The sequence below is a fragment of the Pelobates fuscus genome, chromosome 2 (genome assembly GCF_036172605.1).
Source record: "Pelobates fuscus isolate aPelFus1 chromosome 2, aPelFus1.pri, whole genome shotgun sequence".
In the NCBI taxonomy this organism is placed as follows: Eukaryota; Metazoa; Chordata; class Amphibia; order Anura; family Pelobatidae; genus Pelobates; species Pelobates fuscus.
In genome coordinates this window covers 350,230,210-350,242,413 of record NC_086318.1, presented here as the reverse complement: position 1 = coordinate 350,242,413, position 12,204 = coordinate 350,230,210, and the positions used below count along the sequence as shown (strand labels likewise).

Sequence of the window (12,204 nt, the reverse complement as noted above, 5' to 3'; positions counted from 1 at the left end):
GGAGGAGAGGTTACCAGTGCAGAGGGAGCCTGGTGCTGGATTAAGGTAAGTGACTGAAGGGGTTTTTACCCCTTCAGCGCGAGGGTGGGGGCCCCGAGGGAGGGGGGCACTCCAAGAGCCTATAGTGCCAGGAAAACGGGTTTGCTTTCCTGGCACTAAAGGACCCATTTAAGGGTTACAGACCCTGTAAAATTTTGCAGCCTAACATAAAACTTTACACCATTTTGGGATTCCCACATTATTGTGACAGGATGAACAGCAAAGATTACAAAATTGCTCATGTTTAAAAATGCAAAAAATATTTTCAGGAATGCAAGTTATACACTCACAAGCTATTTTCCAATCTTCACTTCAGATAGTTTCAGGTAAAAAGGCATACATTAATGATAACACAATAACATAATGCCAATGTATATTGGACACTAAAGAGTTCTAAATATTTTGGCAGTGGATACCCTAATTTAAATACAGGCTCCATTTAAATGGAGCCTGGAAGGAAAGCCTCCTGTGTGGAGCGGTATTACAGCTTGGGTGACTAGAACTCCGTGTGACCTTTGCTTGCAACATTTCCAATGCAATGTTTAGTTTCGGCAATCCTGCAGACAAGAGCAATCGAAGACTGATTCAGAAACTCCTGCCCCAGCGAGTGGTAAGAACCTTGGTGTCAGACTGTGAGAATGAATAATTGCTGATGTTTGACTACAGAATGTAACATTAGATCATAATGGAGAAACAAGAACTGTACAGTAAGTGAGCACCAGTAGCAGAGATGCTCCTGCTTGATATTATGCACTGCTAATCACAGACACACAGCCTCCTGCTTCCTGTTTAACACTGACTGTGACTGCTATTAAACTGATACTTCCAGTAATGTTATCATGGCTGGCTGTGCATGAGGGAAAAAGACTCAAGGGTACTGTGAAAGTCACCCCAAGGTGCAGTCAGTGTCTTCACCCTTGCCACAAGGGGTAAAGGTTAAATGGCACAATATCAGAGTTATACAAGCATCCTATATCATAAAGGAACACTATAGTCCCCTAAATTCCTTTATCTAAATAAAGCAGTTTTAGTGTATAGATCATTCCCCTGCAATTTCACTGCTCAATTCACTGTCATTTAGGAGTTAAAGGGACACTCCATGCACCCAGACCACTTCTGCTCATTGGAGTGGTCTGGGTGCCAACTCCCACTACCCTTAACCCTGCAAGTTTAATTATCGCAGTTTTTCATAAACTGCAATAATTACATTGCAGGGTTAACTCCACCTCTAGTGGCTGTCTACTAGACAGCCACTAGAGGTCACTTCCTAGTTTCTAGCACAGGTTTCCTGTGCTAGAGCGTCGCTCAAAACCCCATAGGAAAACATTGAAATTAGTTTTCAAGCTTTCCTATGGGGAGACGTAATGCGCATGCGCGGCATTTCCGCGCATGCGCATTAGGTCTCCTCGGCCGGTGGGCGAGATTAGTCTCGCCCACCGGCCGACGTAATCACAAGGAGGAGCGTCGTGGAGGCGGAGACAGCGGCGAGGGACATCGCTGCTGCCCCAGGTAAGTCACTGAAGGGGTTTTCACCCCTTCAGTAACCGGGGATTGGGGGGTGGGAGGGAAAGGGACCCTCCAGTTTTTTTTTTCTTTGTTTCTGTTTATGCAGCCCTAGCCACACCTCCCCTGGCTATGATTGACAGAGCATGCGTGAAAAAAAAACTGGTTTCACTTTCAAACAGATGTAATTTACCTTAAATAATTGTATCTCAATCTCTAAATTGAACTTTAATCACATACAGGAGGCTCTTGCAGGGTCTAGCAGGCTATTAACATAGCAGGGGATAAGAAAATCTTAATTAAACAGAACTTGCAATAAAGAAAGCCTAACTAGGGCTCTCTTTACAGGAAGTGTTTATGGAAGGCTGTGCAAGTCACATGCAGGGAGGTGTGACTAGGGTTCATAAACAAAGGGATTTAACTCCTAAATGGCAGAGGATTGAGCAGTGAGGCTGCAGGGGCATGTTCTATACACCAAAACTGCTTCATCAAGCAGTGACTTAATGTCCCTTAAACATGAGATTCCAAAATACCAATAAAATAAATACCAGTGCACAATTTATAATAATAGACCGCAATGACATCAGATTCGGTTTGCTTATTGCAATGATTGCTTATTTGGGAATGGGAAAAAAAATACTTGGTGTAGTTATTTTATAACCATGTGCTCTTGTGAGTTCTCCAGCATCGGTGTTAGTGCATGGGTGTATTTGTGTATGCAGTGACAGTACATGAGTATTTTAGTTTTAAGTGAAACCCTGCACTCAAACTCCCACTACTGATACCGGAGAAACTGACGGAAGCCAAGCACAGAGAGATGGACACAGGTTTCTTCAGGAAGGAAGAGATTCTTTATTGGATCACCGATCGGGACTCAGAGGGACTAATGTCACCAAAATACAGCAAGTTCTGAGCCCCGGACAATAGTGCAGGCTCCTTATATAGGCACACAACTCCTCCCATATTAAGCTCCACCCGCACATTCTCTTGACCAATCAATACAAATAAGAATTAACTTCCTGCTTGACCGCATGGCCTGTCCAGCACAATGGAGGAGGGGAATACTACATCCTGTATTCTTGCACATGCTCCGTACACTACTGATCGTATCTTGCCTCGTGCAACCAACTGATCGATACGTCAGCATATGCACGTACACATGCCACGTGGTAATCTCGGCCTACTAAATTTATTTTTACCGAGATTCCACCACACTACTCCTGGGCGGTAGCAATGACTAAAGTACACATCAGCCCCAATATATAGAATAAAAGCCAAAATGTTACCCGCACACAATGCCAAATCCCTATGCACATTTAGTTAACTGGAGTTTTTTTTTTTTTTTTTTTTTTTAGTATTATTCCAATTGTCACTAGAGTGTAAGCTCAGCTGCCACATCAAGAAAAAACCTCTAAGGTGAGTTCTACATTAACAATTCACCTTGCTGCTTTTAGCTAAAAGTCAAAATGTCTGAGACAGAAATGGTTATTACACACTTTTTTTTACCCTTAATAGGGAACAGCATTGAAGCATGGCTATGTAATACAAAAGTAAATACGGACATACAAAATTAAGCCCTGCGCTCAAACTCCCACTACTCCTGCGTGGCAACGACCATAAGCTACACCTGTTAACTTATTATTATTATTATTATTATTATTATTATTATGTTATACACAGCAGGATTTTTCACTAAACTCCAATTAAACTTAATTAAAATCGAATTTGCAAATTGAGGCCAAAAATAGCCATATTAGGACTATGGCTGAGTTACAGATTGGTTTTCAGATCAGCTAGCTATCTATGCCTCAGTTTGGCCATTCAGATTTTAATTTGCTTCATTGAAGAGTTCAGTGAATAACTATGACAGACCTGCGGAGATCCTGAAACATGCAAATAAGACCGAACACTAAAAACAATCACACACATAATGATTCCCAGTTAGGGCTTAAACGTCTTTTAATGCATTTACAAACAACCCTATATAATGAGGCAGGTCCCACTAATAGGGATAGTCCATTCAGACATGAAATGCAGGTTTGTCATGTAGCATGATTTTATTGAGTGGCAAATGAGTTGCAAACCGTCCTCCTGATCACCTGCCAATAGCTCTGTCCAGGGGTAGGTTGTCTACACCTGGTGTAGTCACACATTGTGAGGAGTCCTACAATGAATTGGAATGCAAACTCATATTTTATTTATACGCATTCATGTGATGAATTACAAGGTATTTCTGCCCATACACATGCAGGGATCAGCATAAGGATAGTACTGATAAGGAAACCTGCCCGGCAGTCTATTGTCCTAGTGTGCGTGTTTTATGATGACATCTGGTGAAAAAGCTAATCTGCATACAATAACATTCATATATGGTGTAACATACTTATACAGTTACTAATGTACCGTGAACTCTTAAAGAGTAATTTTCATCCATTTTTTTCCATTTCAGATTAAAACCGCAGCACAAGCATGTCCGTTGCAAGGACAATCTTCAAGGGCATTGTATTACTGGAAGTGGCTGGTGTGGTTGGGGCATATGGTGTGTTTCAAAAAATGAATTCAAGTCAAGGTAAAAATTGTTGGAATGGAATAGCAACATCATTCAATATATATATAACTTGTGCTTTTGGCAGAATGGAGAGTAGATGAAGTGCAGTAAATATATATTGTTATGCAATTAGTTACAATTTGCCCCTGCAATCTATGATTGTCTGATTTTAACTCTGACCGTTTGTTCTGTTTGATTTTAATGCTTCGCTTTACAAGGAATGTTGTTTAAATCCCTGCATTTGAGGCATAAGTAACAATTTATGGGCATAAAATACACTGAAATACTCAGACTGCAGGTTAGTTATTACATGACGGAAAGTCATGAATTTATTAAAGACACGGAGACGAGTATTGCATATCCCTTTCTTTACTGTCCACCAATAGCAGCAAAGAATACTAACAGGAAGGAAAAAATTGTATACATAGTGATAAGCCACTCCCATACCAAGTCCCAGTATAATAGCCAGCACATCCCATGGTATTTCCTCTTTCTTTAGAGATCCGACACACTAACAAAACATCAAACAGGAACCGAAGAATCAGTCCAACCGCATAAGAAACAACTGTCTTGACATCCAGTCAAACTCAAACCAGGAACCAATCAATGAATTGGGACCAATCCATCATCATCTAGCAAACGCCAAACGTAGAGGATCCCATTATATAACAAGCCGTCGGCATCCAGTAAACGAGATTAATTTAAGATGTGAAAACAGGAGCCATACAGTTATTTCGGTCCTCGTAACTTAGTGCGCATGTAAGGAAGAGACAGACCATTCTTAACAGACCTTCAAGAACCCAAGAACAGACCTACATTCCAAATGTATAAACCAGAAACCAAATGCCATGTTATCCCCACTTACCGTAATACCATCCAATAAATATACCAGGGTGGGAAGATATACCCCAATTCAGAAATGTATCTAGGGTGGTAAAATACTCGCCTACGTGTCTTTAATAAAATCATGACTTTTTTTCATGTAATAGCAAAATCATGTAATTTTATAATAAGACACGGAGGCTCATATTGCAAGTTCAAAGCTGACGGACAACTGTAGAAAAAACATGAGTCGCCGGTCAAAAGTAACATACACGTATGGGTATGGGAGTGGCTTATCACTATGTATACAATTTTTTCCTTACTGTTTGTATTCTTTGCTGCTATTGGTGGACAGTAAAGAAACCGATATGCAATATGAGCCTCCGTGTCTTGTTATAAAATTCTATCTTTATCTGCGTTCCAAGCCGTTGCCTCTCTTATCAGGAGAAAGAGTCTTGGAAATTTAGAGAAGTGCCTGTCCCATTTCCTCTTCATGTCTGCAAGCCAACACCCTTTTAGAAAGCCGCCAGTATATTTTCATGAAATTGTTGAGATGGAGTTCCCCCTTTTGCTTTACCTGCATATCTGCACAAGGGAGGATTTTCCTGTCAGATTTCTCAGAGAGGAATGGTGAGATTCCTCATGTAAATACTTTACTTTTGTTATATACCGGTATTATTGACTATATTGTTGTTTATATTTTTAGTTCTGGGTTGCTAATGGCCTGCCTGAGGTCACAACTCCTGCAGCAAAGTTCATTAAATAAATAAATATATATATATATATATAAGTAACAAGGGCTTGCACTCCTGGTTAAATTCTTAATGCCCGGTGCAGGTCTGGCAAAATCATATAAATATAGTAGAAAGGACCGCACTCCAACATTTTTCTTGTCCTGATGAAAGCTCCATGTGGGGGCTGAAACGTTGACTTTTATATGGATTAAATAAAAGTTAAATTTTATTTGAAAATTATCACAAAGACCTTGGAGTGCGGTCCTTTCTACTATGTTTATTTATTATATATATGAAGCTGAAGTGGTCATGGTGCTTGGAGTAGCGCTTTAAGGGTATTGAAACAAGAATTTCACATCTATGGAGCATTAACTTATAGGTAGCATGCCACATTCCAAGTGATAAGGCATTATTCCCAGTAATTGATTCAGTGTGAAAGATAAAGTATTCAAAGCTGATGGCGAGAAGCATGACCGAGGGGGAGAATCGCCTTGCATTCTTGAACTGCATCACACCACCGGGACGCAGGCACGGAATCCCTTAGAAAAGATGTTTTAAATGTTTCAAACCTATAAGGAAATCTTTTCTCAGTGAAACTTTTTGGATAAGAATAGACGCACAGTGCAATATGTAAATAAACGCAGTACTGGAGACCGTATCTTCAGAAGGATATTGATACCTTAGAGAGAGTTCAGAGAAGGGCTACTAAACTGGTTCATGGATTGCAGGATAAAACTTACCAGGAAAGGTTAAAGGGTCTTAACATGTATAGCTTGGAGGAAAGACGAGACAGGGGGGATATGATAGAAACATTTAAACACATAAAGGGAATCAACACAGTAAAGGAAGAGACTATATTTAAAAGAAGAAATACTACCACAACAAGTGGACATAGTCTTAAATTAGAGGTACAAAGGTTTAAAAATAATATCAGGAAGTATTACTTTACTGAGAGGGTAGTGGATGCATGGAATAGCCTTCCAACTGAAGTGGTAGAGGTTAACACAGTAAAGGAGTTTAAGCATGCTTGGGATAGGCATAAGCCTATCCTAACTATAAGATAAGGCCAGGGACTAATGAAAGTATTTAGAAAATTGGGCAGACTAGTTGGGCCAAATGATTATCTGCCGTCACATTCTATGTTTCTATAAGAAAACAAGGTGGGAGCATTGGGGGAAAAAAAACTCTAGATTAGTACTTAGCACAAGTATAAACTTATGAGAAAACTGAAACTCATGTGAGTTGCTATTCACTATTTAAACAATCTTGATAGTTTAGAATTGTAGTAGTTAACATTCTGTCTTCCACTAGATTTTAGGTATACCATGAATAGAAGATTTCCCTCTGTCTTAGAAAGTAAGTATCCTTTTATATTTTCCTCCAATTGTTTCCTTTATGGCAATTGTAAAGTATTAACTTTGGTTATCTTTGCAGCATGGGCATTTTGGAAAAGCATAGCTGACTAGAGCTGTTATAATCAGCCCTCTTTCAGGCATTCCTTGGCACGTGTCCACTGTTACGATGATCTATGTGCAAAGAAGCAGTCTGCATATAGAGTCAGCATTAGTAAAGTGGTCCGTGGCGGAACGTACCGTTCCTTTCGACTGTTTTATCTTTTCATACGTTTGGGAGTTATTTTACCTAAATCCACTGTATTCGACTCCCGAACAAGGACCACCACTGTACCCCATTAGAACCTTAACACCAGTGAACATAAGTGTGAAACCGCAAGGGAAATAATGAATACTTCCCTTGTGTGGCCTAGGCAGCGGTTCTTGGTAGTTGCATGCCTGGAACTCTTTCCGGCGAGGCACTCGCACGAACCCTTGCAAAGATTGTACCGCTGCTTGCCCCACTTCCCGACCAGCTATTCGAACGACGTTCGGTAGATGTGAGCTACTGATGGGGGAGAGCATTCACTTCCCTGAAACGAAGGGAATCCCTTGTGCGGTGTTCTCACAGGAACCCCCGAACAAATACCAATCGTTGCACCTATTTGCCTGGAATTGTTTCGGGCTTTCACCTCGTAACTGGCCGGTCAGAACTTTACCCTGGTGGGGATGCCATTCTACCGAATGGATCTGAGCGCTATTTGGTCAAGTCAGGTGCTCAGACCAGGGCTATCCAAGGAGATATAACTCTTGTAGGGTTCTTGTTCATATTGGAGATACTTTTGGGGGATTGTGTAATATTCTGTATGTTTCCCTGTAACTGAGAGATAATTGAGTTATGGTTTTCGCACTCTTATCTCTTAGACCCAGAGACTCCTGGGGAAAAACCCCTTGTATTTTTGCTGTGGAGACCCTAAATGCCAGGGGTCCGTGCATAAAAGCCATGTGTGGCCAAATAAAAATCAGATGACTCCCAGAACTATGTCTTGTCTAGTTATTGGGGCAATACAAGCTTAATCATACAACGGTTCCAGTCTGGTTGAGAGGAGAAAATAGCTGAAGTAACTAGTCGGGTTACACGTGGTCGGCTACAGGGTCTTAAGGCGTTAGTATAGATCAGGGATAGACAACCTTTGGCACTCCAGATGTTGTGAACTACATCTCCCTGTCCAAAATTAGGATCAGTGGAATCCCTATTTCATTCTCCCTTTGCCAACACTGGGTTTCCCTGGTTAAGTTGTTTTGGTGCATATGTATCCCTTTAAGCAGCCTACAGTTTCTCCTTTTTTGCCTTTTGTCAGTATACCTATTATCTAAAGCTATGAAGAAACATCCTTATTGTTTATAATGTGGTTCATATTTTTGATTGTAACTCATTTGCTACTTTTTATGCACGGATTGATAATGGCTGATAGTAACTTTAAACCCTTTAAGTGAACCTGTCATGCGATTTTCAAATTAACATAAATGAGCCCCAAATACATTGAATAAGTCCTGTATCACAGCGATCCTACATGATGTCTTCAATGTAAAGTTATAAGATATACTCTCATTACCTCCTATCCAGATCCACCATGTCCACAGCTTCATTTGTTACAGAAGAGCAACTGGTCTGTCTGCTCTTCCTGCAGTGTTCTGTCATTTGCCTTTCTAGGGGAACCTTCCCAAGCAGAGCAAAGCTCCTGTGTGACGCCAACATTCTGGCATCTGAACGGAGTGATGTTTCTATAATTCCTAGCCAAGACTATCAGATAGGGAGTTACTAGAGCACCTGTGGGAGGCCTTTTCTTTTCTTCTTTGTCAATTTTTTTGGCAAAGATTTTTCTTCTAATCTATATGTTTGTTGGCAAATCTGCAAGCACAATGTGTATACTCTCAATAAAGAACATAAGTTGTCAGTACTGTAAAATTGGCTGAAGCATTGCATCAACTTTGTGTAAAAGATCTAGAACTAAGACTAAAGTCCAAATGCTTTCCTTTTGTGCCTGTATATTTATTTGTACATCATTCTGTCTCCAATAACACCTATGAACAATTGTCAAATGTAAAGTGCTCTGGATTGGAGCGCTATATAAGCACTGTTAAATGTTATTCACACGATCATGCCTAATTTGTCTTTGTACACAGTGTTCTATAAGTCCAATGAATGGGCTGGGATTTATGGAATACGGGAACTTGATGCAGAGAAATGGTCTGAGATAAAATGGTGAGTTTCTTTGCATGATTGCTTTTTTTTTTTTTTTTTTTTTAAATTCTTTATTTTAGTGAGGCAGGTAAGCGAAACAGTACAAAGAATGACAATGGAAGGTCGCTCAGCCCTGAACGCAGTCAGGGAGGACGAGCTCCTGTAAAAAGTAGCCTCCTTTTTTCTTTTTGTAACAAGTATAGCACAACATTGCAGGTATTGGGTACAAACAGTTAACAACGTAGTGAGATAATATGCAGTGTATCTGTGACAACGGTTGATGCTTTGTAAAATTAGTGGCCTATGGCTCTACAGGCCCGTGACCCATAGGCCCGAGTCTCACAAGCAGGCTTTCATGAAGGTTTACGGTATGGTACATATGTCAGGCTCCGTCAAGGTACAACATTACAATTTTATATGGGGTCAGTGTGTCTGGGAGATGCAATGGGTTCGTAATGGTGACCTGTTAGTTCCACTATTGGTAAGATATCATGCTTGTAATAAGAGATTAGTGTCACGCTATGTGAGATCTGAGCCGGGAGGCCCGAGATGTGAGTTATGCGTTCGCTGTCATGCGTGTGCGGGTTATGAGCCCCTGACCAAGGGGGTTGCGGGGGGGGGGTGTTTGGTCCACCATGTAATGTGGTCTCTACGTCAGCCGATTAAGCCGGCTATTTCTTCTGTCAGTTTGTCCTATTAGAGGGCAGCAATAGGGCCGCATCTAGAGAGGTAGAACAGAACATATAGATATCAACTATGAAAGTAAAAGTAAAAGTGAACTTAAGTAGCATATTAACACATGTGTAGACGAGTGTTCATTCAGGGCTGTCTGCGCCCTGCGTGTTCATAGATCGTGGGACAAACGGTGGTATGGACGCAGGGTCCCATATTGCCGCCTGTGATGCCGAGGTGGAGGGCACATCAGCGTGCGATAGTCCCAACGTCTCCAGAAAGATCGGTGCATCCGCCATGGATGTCAGAGTGTGTGTCGTCCCGCCTTGGGTCGTAGTCAGGGACCCATTCAGTCCCCATCTGTATTGTAGCCCCGCCGCTCGCAGTTGTGCTGTTACCATGCTGTATGATTTACGGTGTAGGAGTGTGGCCCTCGTTAAGTCCTGGAAAAAAAGAGAGGCTTGCGGTTTCAAAAGTAAAGGGAGTTTTGCCCTTTATAGCCGACATGATCAGCAGCTTATCAGGTAGTGAGGTGCAACGGAGGATGACATCTCGTATCGCTGTGGATTTTATGTGAGATGGGCTTGGGAGGCGATAGATGCTGTCAATTGCTACCTTCTTTGCCTTTGCGTGTGGCAGAACCGCGGCCAGCAGTCTCCTGATGTAGTGGGGTAGCTCTTCGGCCGTAACCTCTGCAGGGATGCCCCTGATTTTAACATGAGTTCGCCGCTGGCGATCTTCCAGTGTGGTGAGCTTGAGCGACAGAAAGTGCTGCTGCGTGTACAGTGTTTGCATGGATTCCTGTACTTCGGAAAGGTGAGATTGTACCTCTGTTAGGGCCTTTTCGTTGGTTCCGACCCTCTCCGACACTGCTCGGACCTCCGTTTTAAGAATGGCCGAGTCGGCCGCGAGTAGCTTATGTATTTCGGCTAGGAGGAGTTTTAGGTCCTTTTTCGTAGTAGGAGCTGAGTCATCGGGAGGGTCTGGAGGCCCATCTTGCTGTGCTGGTGAGTGCGGTGAGCCCTCGGGCCCCGTTTGGCGTGGTGCCGGGACTTGCTCTCTTTCCTCGACAGCGGGAGGCCTAGGTGGCGGTGGCTTCTGGAACATAGTTCCTATGTCCCTACTTTCCGCCGAGGTGTGCGTCTTCTGGGAGCGCCTACCCATGCCTGGCATGCTCTGGGGTGAAGCCTGTACTGTGTGGGTGTAGGGTTGCTCCGCTCTTTGCGCTGCTATTCCTCCCAGGAAGCTCCCCAGGCCTTGCAGCGTGTCGTAGGCCCCGGTTTTGGGTTTCCGTCGGGCTGACTTTGGTGGTTGGAAAAAAGGCATCTATCGATGCTATATGTTCCTCTGATCTCGGCTGTGATTGTGTGGAAGTCGGATTGGGATCGGTTTAGTAGATATCGTCAAGATTCGATTTTCAGTTTTGGGAGCTTCAGAAATGGCGTCTGGTCAGGACGATTGGTAAGCCCCGCCCCCCATGATTGCTTTTTTTAATAGTACTACAAGCTTCGTATTGAATGATGCACATAACAACTCCCTATTTTTTTTTTCCCTATACAGATTTCACAGTTTTGCTGCATACAAACTGAACCTATTACGACTTAATTCCTGTGGTTTGCACACAAGACGATGCAATATTTATATACCTGTGGCTAGCATCTAGCCTTATTACTTGGTAATAAAATGTGAAATTTTTCAAACATTTTAATTCTGTTGTTTTTTTTTTAAACTAGTGGCACTAACTCTTTTGAGATGTTTTAAGAAATGCTTTGTATAAAATAACTATTTCTTTAGAAAACATTAACTTTCTACCAGCAATGCCAAACAGGTTGTACGAGTAATTTTCTTTTCCCTTTTATGTTGTTAATGCAGATTTCAAAGATTCAATTGGAGAGACAATAGTCATGTTTATTTTAATGTTTGTATAAAATGGATTGCAGAAACTATGTATTCTAATACAGGGTTTGGCCAAAGGGTGCCTAGCTGGTAGACTACAACAACTGTGAAGCTTTGATTGCCAGGCGCCATGGGAGTCTTATTTCTAATTGAATGGTCTACCTTTTGGCTACTGCCAGTCATTCGTATTTGCTAACTTTTACAGTCGAAATAAAAACATTTCCGTTTTTTTCCGTTTAATTTCGACAAAGGAGTCAGAACTACATAACCATTTTTTTTATACTGCTTTATTTCATAAGGATTAAAAACAATTGTACACAACGACAAGTAGTGTGCAAAAACGAGGCTCTTAAGCCATTGCAATGAAAAATGTATGGTTTATTATTTCTTAAAAACAAGTTTTACAGATCGCTT

At 41.6% G+C, this 12,204-nt stretch overlaps 1 protein-coding gene across 2 annotated transcripts; it reads left to right on the top strand.

The window, feature by feature from the left end:
• Window positions 1-490: 490 nt before the first annotated feature.
• On the top strand, window positions 491-11,572 carry CEBPZOS (CEBPZ opposite strand). Of its 2 annotated transcripts, XM_063441356.1 has the most exons (6): window positions 491-649; window positions 2,898-2,958; window positions 3,992-4,111; window positions 6,958-7,002; window positions 9,165-9,243; window positions 11,455-11,572. In XM_063441356.1, coding segments are annotated over exons 3-6 (225 nt in total). In that variant the 5' UTR covers window positions 491-649; window positions 2,898-2,958; window positions 3,992-4,011; the 3' UTR covers window positions 11,456-11,572. The 2 variants fall into 2 exon arrangements, with proteins under 2 accessions (XP_063297426.1, XP_063297427.1); XM_063441357.1 differs by lacking the exon at window positions 2,898-2,958.
• Window positions 11,573-12,204: the final 632 nt, after the last annotated feature.